Source organism: Lissotriton vulgaris, chromosome 3_1 (genome assembly GCF_964263255.1).
Source record: "Lissotriton vulgaris chromosome 3_1, aLisVul1.2, whole genome shotgun sequence".
NCBI classification, from domain to species: Eukaryota; Metazoa; Chordata; class Amphibia; order Caudata; family Salamandridae; genus Lissotriton; species Lissotriton vulgaris.
This window is the reverse complement of record NC_141689.1, coordinates 1,139,515,883-1,139,529,134: the sequence shown is the minus strand read 5'-3', so window position 1 is coordinate 1,139,529,134 and position 13,252 is coordinate 1,139,515,883. Positions and strand designations below refer to the sequence as shown.

The 13,252-nt window shown below is 45.0% G+C and overlaps 1 protein-coding gene across 3 annotated transcripts in view; it reads right to left on the bottom strand.

The window, feature by feature from the left end:
- Window positions 1-13,252, bottom strand: part of HERC3 (HECT and RLD domain containing E3 ubiquitin protein ligase 3) — a 667,675-nt gene that overhangs the window by 228,883 nt on the left and 425,540 nt on the right. For all 3 annotated transcript variants that reach the window (XM_086961614.1, XM_086961616.1, XM_086961615.1), the window contains exon 11: window positions 5,498-5,622. In XM_086961614.1, the coding sequence (XP_086817740.1) occupies window positions 5,498-5,622 (125 nt within the window). The remainder of the gene's footprint in view (window positions 1-5,497; window positions 5,623-13,252) is intronic.

The window sequence follows — 13,252 nt, the reverse complement described above, 5'->3', positions numbered from 1 at the left end:
CCCCTCAACCACTGCAGATCTTTTGAAGTCTCCTCAGAAATCTGGCTACAATACAACAAACTGCCCTAGTGCTGTGCCCACTGGGACATAAAATCCTACAGCAAACCGCACATATGCCATCTGGCATGTTTCACCAGAAGGATGCAGGAGGCCAACAATCCCAGCAGCCCCAGAGTCATCCTCAATGAGATCCAGGACAGAAGCTGAAACATCTAGACCAGTCTGAATAGCCTGGACTCTCCGCTCCAGAGGAAAGTCGCAAAACTGTACCATATACAGAATGGCTCAGATGAATGGGAGCCTCTGCGAAAGAGTTAGGTGTGACTTTGGCACAATGACAGCAAACCTCCTAACATTTGTGTGGTTCACTGTCATCTGGAGGTCGATGACTACTGCCAAGGGGCAAGCCCACCTCCAACAGCCTTTCACTGAGGTAAGGGAAGACAGGTACCCTGACCTCTGAAGGTGTGCCATAATCACTTTTGTGAACACCCAAGGGGCACTGGTGAGGCCAAAGGAGAACACTGCAAATGAAAAATGCCCTGGCCTACTGTGAAGAGCAAGGAGCGCCTGTGGGTCTGCAGGACAGGAATGTTGAAATAAGCATACTCGGGGCGGACTGGCCATAGTGGGCATCAGGCATTTCCCCAGGAGGCTGGAAGGGTGGGGAAGTTTTTCAGCAGTGGGGGATGGTTTTGTTACTGGGGGCCAGTTTTGCAGTGGTGCTACAATATCGGCCTGCTGTAACAAAGGCAGCAGTGCACACTTGCGGACCCCGCCACTCCCTCCACCCAGGGGGGCTGGTCTGACAAAATTGCCAGGGCTGCATTGGGTTCCCAGTCCAGCCCGATCATCCTGCTGATCCAACAGCACATTCAGTTTTCGGGGTCTAGGACAGACAGGACCTGGCTAGCGTAACCATCTTGAATGTGTCCTTCGGCAGAGAGGTGTTGAAAAGGCTATGATCTAAAATAGGAGGAAAGTCCAAGTCCTTCTTCGTCACAAGAGGTAGCGGAGTAACACTCATTTCCTCCTTCTAGGACCAGAACCCTTTCTATGGACCCTCCGGCCTGTTTTGTCCTGTCAGTTGCTCTTTAATGGCAGAAGGTGTAGCAGGGTAGAAATAAATCAAAGGGTGCCGCCCTGATGTATAATTTGGAGGACCCACTTATCTGAAGTAATGGTCTGCCAATCGATGTAGGAAATATCGTCTCCTGCCTCCAACAGGGTGGCTGTGTGCCAGCAAGGAAACAGTAAAGAGGTTGTGCAGCTGGTGAAGCTGGGTGTGCAGGAGACAAAGCTGCATGTTGGCCCTGATGCCATGGACGCGTTGCTTGTGTGACACGCCCTCAGCCACAAGAAGACTGGAAGACCAGCTGGGTTGATTGAAGCGTGTTGGTGAAACTGAAAACCCTATCATAACCATTATGGTGCAAACGTTCTGGGGTAATCGGAAGACAGACCCAAAGAACATGCTGTGATCCTGCTCTCTTTGAAACGTTCTGATGATGAATCTGCATTTTGCCAAAAAGGTGAAAGCCTGCAAATGGCATACCAATTTGGGATGCTTGGACATCGGTGGAGAAGCCCTTAGAACTCATCCTGGTGAGTCTGCTGGGTCTATGCCTAAACGGATTATGAATTTCGCTACATCGTGGCCTCTCTGGATAGCTGGAGTAAGGCATGCCAGAAGGTTATCTGAAACTACTGGTACAATATGTGTCAACATGTCTCAAAGGGCATGGAATTGGAGACAATAAGCCTCCTGGAATTCACAGACCACAAAGCAAAGTTCAAAGAAGAAAAAAAGCGCTAGCCACAGGTCTCCATTTGACTCACAATCAGGTGGGTGGCAGTAAAGGCATTTGGACTTACCTTACTGCTGGACGTCTGCACCGCCAAACTCTCTCCCTAGGGTGTTGCATAAGAAAGGCAGTCTCTCCAAGGAGGACCAGCTTTTTGCCTGGTGATCCTGAAAATGGCTTTGCCCAAGAGTGTCTCATTAAATGGTAATAGGGGTTCATAGGTGCTTGCCAAGCCTGCAGTACCTCTGTCAAAACATTATTTCTCACTTCCATAATTGGGTGCTACAAGTCTAATAATTCTGCCACCTTATGCACTGCAACAAAAGGAGGCACTTTCCTAGGGCCAGGAGGAGAAACAATGCTAGTGCCTGGAGATGTATCCATGCCAATAGCATCTTGCAGTTCTTCCCATCAGTTGTCCTCATCATATTGGAGAATAAAATCAGGCCCATCATCTATGATGTCGTTTTCGTAGTCTGTGCCCAAATGACTGCGCAAAGTTTGCGCCCGAAAATGTGTGGTAAGGGCATGGTATCAGAATTAGAAGAATTACCGGTTGGTTGACCCTGGTGAAAGTCGGGCGTGGCCTCAGTCGAGGACATGGTGCATCTGCTCGGAGTCATACAGCACATTAGGCTGCAAGTCCTCCTCCACCGTCATCGCCATCAGTATCAGTGTGAAGAGAACCTACACAGAGGATGGAGCCCATACCAAAGCTAGCACCAGAGCCAGTGCTGAACGTGAATCGGCATTGAGGGGCAGAGGTAGCGCCGAGGGTGAACCTACCAGAGTATGCCTGACTCAAGGCTCCAGAGGATCCTTGTGGCCCGAAGGCACACCAGAGGTAACTGCTAAAGTGGCAAACATGTGCAGCGTGGCATCTCTGAAGGACTCTACTTGCTGCGATTTCGCTGACAGACCCAAAAACTGTGGTTGTAGCAGGACTAAACTCTGGTTTGGCTTCAATGAAGATCAGAAGCACGTCCTGAAGGCACCTTGGTGCCCTTGTGCCCTCTCTGGAGTCAGAGTAGGAGAGGGGCCAAATTTCACTTTGACGTCTTATGCTTTTTGTTGGACTTACCGTAGACTTTGACCTCGATAAGGATCTGCTGTAGGAATGATTTCAGGAGCGGGAATGGAACCCTCCTTTCGACTTCGACTTATCACGACATGGAGTCTTTTTGTTTTTGCCAATAGAGCTTCGCCTCATGATTCTGTATGCACTTCAGATTCATCAGGGTGCAGTTTGGCAGAAACTGCTTCATGATAGTTCCTGTCAATGTGTTAAAAGTTTGATGGACTGCTCCATCAAAATGACAGTACAGTCTGTTCAACTTTTAGCATGTTTTTGTATTTTCAAAACCAAAATCACAAAACCAGATTTTGCTTTTTAAAATACAAAAACTAATGACTACCACACCATGGGGGTAGTCTCCCACTGTGTGGGTGGTCATTTTGCAGTTTTAACTGACATTTACCGCCTCATGTACCAGGTCTTAAACTGGTGGGAAGGGACAGTGGAAACTGGACATTCGACTGCCCACTGTTAATCAGGGGGGCGGTCAAATGGCAAAACCTCCAATGGCACTTACTCAGTAGGGCTGTCCGAGGACTAGGTCAGCAGCGGAGACAGTAGTTTCCATTGCTGACATACTTAAGGTCTATCTTTCTGTAAATCAGGTGGTGGTACCTTCAGTTAGGCAACGAGGGCACTTCTTAGCCACGGAGCCTCTCCACCTAAGTCCAAATTAGCCCTCTAGTCTCTTCAATGTGGACAGCTACTAAAAGAGGCATAAATACATTTTGCCTGTGTGTTAAAGCAGGTTGAAAACCATAAGGATGGATTGAAATAGATCGCATCTTATTAATTAAAATATACTTCTCGATTGGTTTCGGTATGAGCCTTCTGTACAGCACTAATGAGGGTTTCATGGCACTGGAAAGTCTAGGAGGTTCATACGAATCTGGTGGTAGTTCGGTTGGATGCATTCAGAGGTTTTGTGGCAGTCACAGCAAGGCTTCATTTTCTACTCTACTCAAATGGGCAAAATGGGAATTTGCCTAAACATGTTAACGCTATAGATGCCGCGAATACCAATCAAGAGGTCCAAGCTAGAATTCCAGTCCAGAGGAAGCTGGAGGGTGCCAAAAGTTGTCACGGGTGACATAAAACTCAATTTGTAAACCAGGAATGTGGCAAATAATGCCCTATTATGAACATAGGAGGTTTCTTTGCATCAGAGGCAGGAAAGGAGAAGCAGTTTGACTCCTCTTGCAGGATGGTGTTGTAAATACAGATGAATGTTGAAATGAGAATAAAAGTGACACTTCAGACACATAGGGACAGATTCACAATTTTCTTTTAAAGCTACCCTTGTAGATTTATAGCTATGTCGGAGTGTAGATTTAGTAATTTGGGGAATTCACTAGATTCTGCAGGGAAAGCTGTGCAAGGTGCAGGTTTCCAAGTGGATTTCTGGAAAATCTTGTGATTTATTTTTACAATCGAGATCCCATCCCTATTTGGTGTTTTCAATTGCTGAGAACTCCACATACATGGAATTGGATCCACTGTGCAACTGCTCATTTTTTCTTGTTTTAGTTTTAGTCTGTTTGGAAAATCTTTTCCCCCCAGAGAAATCTCTTACCTTAGAACCCCTCCAAAACTAGTGGTATTTCAGTCCTCCTACCACCATGGAAAGGGTATTTAAACAAGCACTGTGTGGGAGCAAACATCCAAACCTTTCCAAGTTGGAAAGGAGAATGGTAAAATAGTTTGTGAATGTGCTCAAACTGTTTGTTGGCATTTAAAACTAACAAGGCTAACTACACTTTGAAATGCCAACATTCCAACCCCTAGAGGAGAATTTGCAGTTAAGGAAAACTCTGCACTCGTGGCGGAGTTTGCCACACTCAATCCCTTTGTGAATTCTTGAGAGAGACACATGTAAGGTGCATTTGGTCGTAAACTTGTGTTCTCAACTGAATTTACCTTTGTGAATAGACCCAAAAGTGACCAAAGTCTTAGCACAGACAGAAATTATTTGATGTAGCACGGCAAAGAGTTTCCGGTTTCACCTATGGGTGAAATTCTATTTAAAATGAGGAACTCACAGGATAATAGGTCTGGGACTGTGCGAGTTGCTCATGCTCTCCTAAACATCTGGCAAAATGTAAGCTCATATTTCAACACGGATTATTAGCCAGAAGATGGTGTAATTCACAGTAAGCTGAGATATGGAAGGAGCCTGAATGTGATAGAAACACAGAAGGGCATAGCTGATAAGGTAAGTGAGATGGAGAGAGAGGCTGGAGGTAAAAGTAAATTGAGTTGGACTGAGGGAAGAAAGGAGGAACAAAAAACCTAAAAAGAATTAGACGGGTTAAGAGACGGAAAAAGGCATACTGGGAAAGACGGAAGTAGAAGGAATGGAATCAAGGGATTTCAAACAGAAAATCAAGAGACAACAAACACAAATTGTTACAGATGAGAGAGAGGTGGGGTAAAAAAGGTGAGTACCAGCAATTAAGAAAAAATATGGTAGAGATACTAGAGGAAAAAAGATTGTCAGGAGAAAAGAGGGTCAATGTGAAATTAGTAGTGCAGCTTTTAAGAAGAGATCTGGTTTTAAGAGGGCACTGCATTGAAGGGAAATCCAATGGGAAAGACTGGGAATACACAGTAGACCTACTTGATTGAATTGGAGCCGCTGTATTCTGCTACTTTTCGCCGCCAAATATCTATTGTTTCATCGTTTATTACATTGGAGTAACTGGAATGGTTGATAGAGCGGAAATCATCTGCAGGTATGGGGTTCTGCCACATGTAACAAAAAACATAGGAGGTAACAAATCATGTCTTTACCACTTCTGCTACGATTACATTAATTCAAAGAGCACAGCAGCCCTCGTACTTTTAAATGTTTTATTTTCAGTTTGCAAAGAACAAAACAAACAGAAGAATCAATAAGGATAAGTTACTTACCTGTAATCCTAGTTCTCCTCCAGGGGTATCCTCATCAAAGTCATAAGCACTGAATATTCCCACCCATGTGCAGTGACCCCCGAATATATAAAAAAAATGATATATGAAAAATATATATATATATATATATATATATATATATATATATATATATATATATATATATATATATATATATATTCACAGAAAAAACCATAGGTTATAGTGGATATATAGTTAGGAATTTGCATTTACAAAACCTTGAAAATTCAATGAAAAAACCATTGGTTTTAGGCCATATATAGTTAGGGATTTGCATTTACAAAACCTTATTTTACTCGCATAAAACCATTGAAATTCCATATATAGTTAGATGCGCTAACTATATATCGCGCACCCGCAATCCACTGCTGATGATGTCACATATTACATCATTCATGACATGGTCAGTGACATCACTGATGACATCACTGATGACAACTCAAATGACATCACTGATCACAACATCCAGTGACTGTATGTTTCTGTAAAGTTAAAATATGTCTTACATATTGAAGAATGAGTGGATGTATAAGTGTCTGGATGAAGCATTTAGTAGGTGCATGACTGACTGTATGAGTGAGTGATTAAATGTGTCTCACTGAGTGCATAGGTTAGTGATTAAACTGTATTAATTTGTGTATCATTATATCTGTTGTTCTGTAAACTGCTGCATGTGTTGATCAGTAGCTATATAAATAACTATATGGGTTATTCATTGGTTGCTCAAGTATTTGTATGGGAGACTGAGTATGTGTGTGGGTGGCTGGGAGGTGTGTGATTCTGTGCATAGATGTGTAAGCAGTTGATTCACTAGGTGTATCAGTTCAAGAGTGCATGTGGAAACAGCTATATGGGCGGTTGACTGTGTGCATGAGTGTATTGGTGAGTGAATGGATATCTCAGTGCTACATGTCAAAGTAAGTACATATGTAAAACACAGTACATGTGAGAGTTAACATATATAAATAACTGTGCATAACAGCCAGTGAATGTGTGAGTGGCTGTATGGATCATTGTGAACATGTATCAAGGATTGTATAAGAGAGTAAATATGTATTAGAATATGTTTCAATAAGTAAGGTGTGTATAACTGTATAGTTGAGGAATTGGAGGTGTGTTTGATTCTTTGCACGACTGTCTAGGTGTATGAGTAACTCCATGGATGAGTGACAGTCTGTGAGTGTCTGTTTTCACTGAGTGTATCTAAGGATATATCAGAGTCTGTAGAGGTTCATCGTATTAACACATGAATGATGTCATCTGTGATGTTGTCAGTGATGTCATTTGAGTTGTCATCAGTGATGTCATCAGTGATGTCATTTGAGATGTCATCAGTGATGTCATTTGAGTTGTCATCAGTGATGTCATCAGTGATGTCACTGACCATGTCATGAATGATGTAATATGTGACATCATCAGCAGTGGATTGCGGGTGCGCGATATATAGTTAGCGCATCTAACTATATATGGAATTTCAATGGTTTTATGCGAGTAAAATAAGGTTTTGTAAATGCAAATCCCTAACTATATATGGCCTAAAACCAATGGTTTTTTCATTGAATTTTCAAGGTTTTGTAAATGCAAATTCCTAACTATATATCCACTATAACCTATGGTTTTTTCTGTGAATTTCATTGGTTTTTTAATAGCAAATATGAAAAGCTTTAAAATGTCAAGTACGTGATAGATAAAAACATTTTCGTATTTATGCACGCTGATGTGCTTTGAACGCTGCACCCCCCCCCCCTCCCCTCTTTTCTCTTAGTAGTACTCTCTCTTTGCAGATAGTGAACGGTAGTTAACGCAGGCCTTTGCCCCCGTTGTAATCCGTCGTGCATGCTTGTCTCTCCATTTGATTGATTGTTATCCAAGCATTTACTGTTTTAGAATTGGTTCTCTTTGGATCATTCTCTATTTACAAACAAGCACAAAGTCGCAATACTCTGTTTAGTCTTTGCAGATAGTGAAAAATCGTGTAAAAAAATAAAAGTAATCGAGCAAAATCAGTAGGCCACTAATTGGATCTCTTTTTGACCTCGTTAAAATAGAAATATTAGGAACAACCCTTCATGAGAAATACGAAAATAGTGAGATGAACTGAGCTCCACACCATGAGGGCTGCAAGACAGCTCGACTCCGTCACCCACCCCGCCCAAAATAACGACAAACCCTATGCAAATATTAAAAATATAGACAACACACCAGCAAAGAAACAGGGTAAAACATTTTATTAAATAACTATTTACATAACTATTTTATACTTTTTATTGCCCGATCCGGCTAGCTCAATCGATCGAGCATGAAACTCATGCACTCTGATAGCAAGCGTTGCTACTGATGCTATGCAGACCAAAACTGGTTTTCAGTTTGTACATTTTTCTAGATTTTTCAATCCAAGGTTGGTTCACTTTGTAGAACGATGGCTTCAGATTTTCAACATACGGTGTGGTGGCGCGGACTGGGAGGGGGCGCTTCGCTCCTGCCCCCTCCCCAAGTAAGATTTTCATACGTGAAAGTACGTTAATGGTTTTGGTCCCTGAGTTGCTTCAATGTCACTGCCATTCTCAAATGGCATAAGTTCTGGATGTTGGGTGCCATAGTTAAGAGTTCTGAGCAGTGCTTCTAACACTGTCTGAAGCTTATTTCCACCTACTGCAGCTTCACTATTCTCAAAGTAAGTGAGTGTCGTTTGTGGACCTGACTGCATTAGAAAACAATGTGATATGTTACCTTCCTAAACAGCTTGACGGAGGCCCCTGAGGGGCGGTGTGATGGCCATGGACTCGGAGAAGACGCTTGGCTCCGACACCCTCCCCAAGTCTTATAGCACTGGTGTAGCCTGAGATCGCCCCCGACATAGGCGGCCGGCTCCCGGGGTCCGGCGGAACTTTTTGCCTTTTGATGACTCTTCAATTCTGGACCTTGTCCCACAATCCGTTTGACCTGAAGACACGCTGTAGTGGGGCGCCCCTTTACCGTTTCAGTTGCCATTCCGCCCGCTTTTGCTACACTGTGCCTCTTCCGCCATTCAGCTGTTTACCGCCCGCTCTTACGACTACAGCGTCTCGCTCATCATGTAGTTGAGTTGCTCCCGCTCTTGCGGTGCAGCGATAGGCGGCTGCCACAGGACTCTCAAAATGGCGGCCGGCTCTTCGGTTTTGGGCCTGGTCCACTAAAATGGCCCTGGGACACCTTTGAACTCGGACGCTTCCCTGATAGGGCTTGGGTCCCATTCTCGAAAGCGTCCCCTCAGCCGTGAAGATTCTACGAAAGTCTTGGGGGCCTCCGACTCCCGCAGGCTTCTGGTGGGGAGCGGCTGCCATGATTGCTCGTGGAATGGCCACGACGGAGCTACGAGATGGTAGTGCTCTCATGCTGACGCCAGCTTTAGTCTGAAACATCCAGAAACACTGTAGACTACCAATTCGATCAGTTCCGGTAGCGCCCCAACATGACCCGGAAGAGAAGAACTTGCCCTCCCCTCTTTGACTGATGGTTCTTGTTGCCTGTCCCCTCTGTTATCATTTAACAGAACTTTTTGGACTGCTGAAAGGGGTTGTGTTCCGAACGCTGGTTGGTGGAGACATTTTGACTATATTCTTGACCTACGTTGTCGCGTAATGCGTTATATGACACGCCGCGTTAGCGCACCCGGAAGTGATCCGAGGCGCGGCGCGCAGCGCGTAACGTAAGCATAACAGGTCATGTGACTTGTTAATAAAACTTTTCATTGGTTCATTTTACTTTTGTTATTTTAATGATGAAAAGCTTGGTCATATGACCTAAAAATTACGCTTTTTATTGTTTTCGAACATTATTTTTTTTTAAACATATGTTATAATATTCCAGGCTAATGTACTTTCCCGGAAAATTTACAACTGTCCTGCAAGTAAAATATATTCCTTTTTCGAGAAAAAGGGCGTTTCTTCCTTCCATGACGGAGCCGTTGAGTAAAAGAGATTCGGCCTGCTGTCTTAGTCGCCGATACACCTGATTATCAGATTCTTATCGATCACTTTATGTTGCAGAAATGAAAAACACAACTGCCCTTGACCATTTATCTTTACTGCGTTTCTACATATTATACCTTTTATCCGTCATGTAATTGGACTGCTTTATTTCACTTGCCTTTTACTGATTCGAAAACAGTGACTAAAAGTAAAAACGTTACCAATGTAAATACTACTACCGTGTTTTGTTTTAAAAACCTTTATTGTGAAAATGTCAGTATACAAATACGGGCCTATAACCACGTGGGCCGGCCACGGAGCAAACTGAAATCGTATATGATGAGGAGACATTTACACTGTAGAGGAACGTAACGAGCGGGCCATTAGGTTGCAAGAACAAAGGTGTCTAACAGTTGCGGAATCGGTGGACGTACATTTTGTAATTAAAATACGACAGGGCCACTTACAATAACATTTTCTAGATATACATTTGCGGGCAAGGAGTTACGAGTCCCATTTATACCGGCGCCATTTTGGGCGAGGCCGGGCAGGTCCAAGATATTGTCAAAATGTCTCCACCAACCATCGGCCAGACCAGAACCCCTTTCGGCCCTTTATGCTACAAGATGGTGTCTTCCATTCAGAAAATATTGTTGGCAGCATTTTGAAAGGAAAGATAAACAGCCGTTCTCCTAGTGAGTTTCACATTGTTTCATTTAGGAAGAATGTTGAAGAGTAGTATGTGGAAAATCTGAAGCCATTTTTCTACAAACTCTCAATCAGACTTGGATAGAAAAAAAAATCCTGAAGAATGTACAAACTGAAAACCAATTTTTGTCTGTATAGTATCAACAGCAACGCTTGAGTCAGCTTTGTGTCAAGCCGCCATTTTCATTCAATCAATAGCGTCCCCCTGCACACATTCAGGGACCTGGTCGTGTCTTCAGATGAAACGGATTGTAGGAAAAGAAGCAGAAAGGAAAAGGAAAAAAGTTCCGCCGGACCTCGGGAGCCGGCCGCCTATGTCATGTGCGACCTTTGGCCACACCAGGGCAATAGTGAAGCTGCAGCAGGTGCAAATAAGCTTCAGACAGTCTTACAAGCACTGCTCAGAACTCTCAACTGAGGCACTCAACATCCAGGACTTGCCATTCGGATCTTGGCGCCTTGTGCTGGTTCCGACCTATTCACACATCGGTCCACTACTGACATCACCTCATAAGCCAACGGGGCACCCCACGCCGACTTTCGGCGCAGCATTGTAGGATGGCCACACCAGTGCGGCAACTTGCTGGACACCACCTCGGTGCCATCCGGATCTCGGCGCGTTCGAGTCACTGTACCGCAAGAGTGACCGCAACTCAGCTGGACACGCCGTCTTTCGGCGCAGCATTGTAGGATGGCCACACCAGTGCGGCAATTTGCTGGACACCACCTCGGTGCCATCCGGATCTCGGCGCGTTCGAGTCACTGTACCGCAAGAGTGACCGCAACTCAGCTGGACACGCCGTCTTTCGGCGCAGCATTGTAGGATAGCCACACCAGTGCAGCAACTTGCTGGACACTAACTCGGTGCCATCCGGATCTCGGCGCGTTGTGCTGCCTTCGGCCTATTCGCACATCGGTCCGCTACTGACGCCGCCTCACGTGCCAACGGATTTTCTACGCTTTTTGTAGCCCTATGCCGCATAACAGGTCATGTGACTTGTTTATAAAACTTTTCATTGGATCATTTTACTTTTAGTTTCCTAAAGATGGAAGGCTTGGTCATATGACCTAAAAATAACACTTTTCATTGGTTTAGAACATTTTTTTTTCCCAAACGATGAAAGCCCCACCTTGTTTCTGGATCATTCAGACTGAAGCTGGCGTCAGCATGAGAGCACCACCATCTCGTGGCTCCGTCGTGGTCATTCCGCGAGCAATCATGGCAGCCGCTCCCCACCGGAAGCCTGCGGGAGTCGGGGGCCCCCAAGACTTTTGTAGAATCTTCACGGCTGAGGGGACGCTTTTCGAGAATGGAGCCCAAGCCCTAGCAGGCAAGCGTCCGAGTTCCAAGGTGTCCCAGGGCCATTTCAGTGGACCAGGCCCAAAACCGAAGAGCCGTCCGCCATTTTGAGAGTCATGTGGCAGGCGCCTATCGCTGCACTGCAAGAGTGGGAGCAACTCAACAACATGGTGAGCGAGACGCTGTAGCCGCAAGAGCGGGCGCAACTCAGCTGGATGGCCGCCACCTGGGGAGGCCCGTTCACGCTTATCTCCCTATTACCAAGCTGTCGCTAACACCAGTTAGTGACAGCTAAAAGGAGATAGCGACCATCTTGGGCCCCGCTTTGCATATCAGTGATATTTATCACTAATGACATGCAAAGTGGGCGTGCCAAGATTTTAGCGACTGGAAACAGTCCCTAACCATCGCTATCTCCTATTACCAACTTTTGGAGATATTCGCGCTAAGCGCGAATATCTCCAAAACCTAACACCTGCCCTAAGCAGTTTTAGCCATGTTATCCAATGGGAAGTGGATAACATGGCTAAGAGCATTTGCTGGATAATGCATGAATATCGCTGACTTTTCAACGATATTCATGCATTGCGGCCGTTTTTTATCGCATTTGCGATAAACCTTGCTAATAGCAAGGTTTATGTGCGACAAAATTCGCCGATGTGCGGCGATAATTTTTGTCTCTAAACAAGTTAGAGACAAAAATTATCGCTGGTTGTTGGTAATATGCCCCCGGGTTTTTGCTTGCAGGAATCGGGAGGCGGGAGACTAGCACTGAAATCAGTAGTCTCACGCCTGAATCGGGAGGGTTGGCATGTCTGGATACTCTACAGCTGGGGCCATAAACTACATCCGCAGGGCTAGGTGATAGCCTAGGTCCGGCCTGGACAATCGGACACAGAGGAAGAAGAGTGTCAGAGGGTGCGGTAGTGAATAGGGTGAAAGGGAGGTGTCGGGCGGGCACAGGGTGTGATTCTCAGAGAAGAGCAGCGCAGATGGGGGGGAAGTATATAGCCATGTTATCCAATGGGAAGTGGATAACATGGCTAAGAGCATTTGCTGGATAATGCATGAATATCGCTGACTTTTCAACGATATTCATGCATTGCGACCGTTTTTTATCGCATTTGCGATAAACCTTGCTAATAGCAAAGTTTATGTGCGATAAAATTCGCCGATGTGCGGCGATAATTTTTGTCTCTAAACAAGTTAGAGACAAAAATTATCGCTAGTTGTTGGTAATATGCCCCCGGGTTTTTGCTTGCAGGAATCGGAAGGCGGGAGACTAGCACTGAAATCAGTAGTCTCACGCCTGAATCGGGAGGGTTGGCATGTCTGGATACTCTACAGCTGGGGCCATAAACTACATCCGCAGGGCTAGGTGATAGCCTAGGTCCGGCCTGGACAATCGGACACAGAGGAAGAGGAGTGTCAGAGGGTGCGGTAGTGAATAGGGTGAAAGGGAGGTGTCGGGCGGGCACAGGGT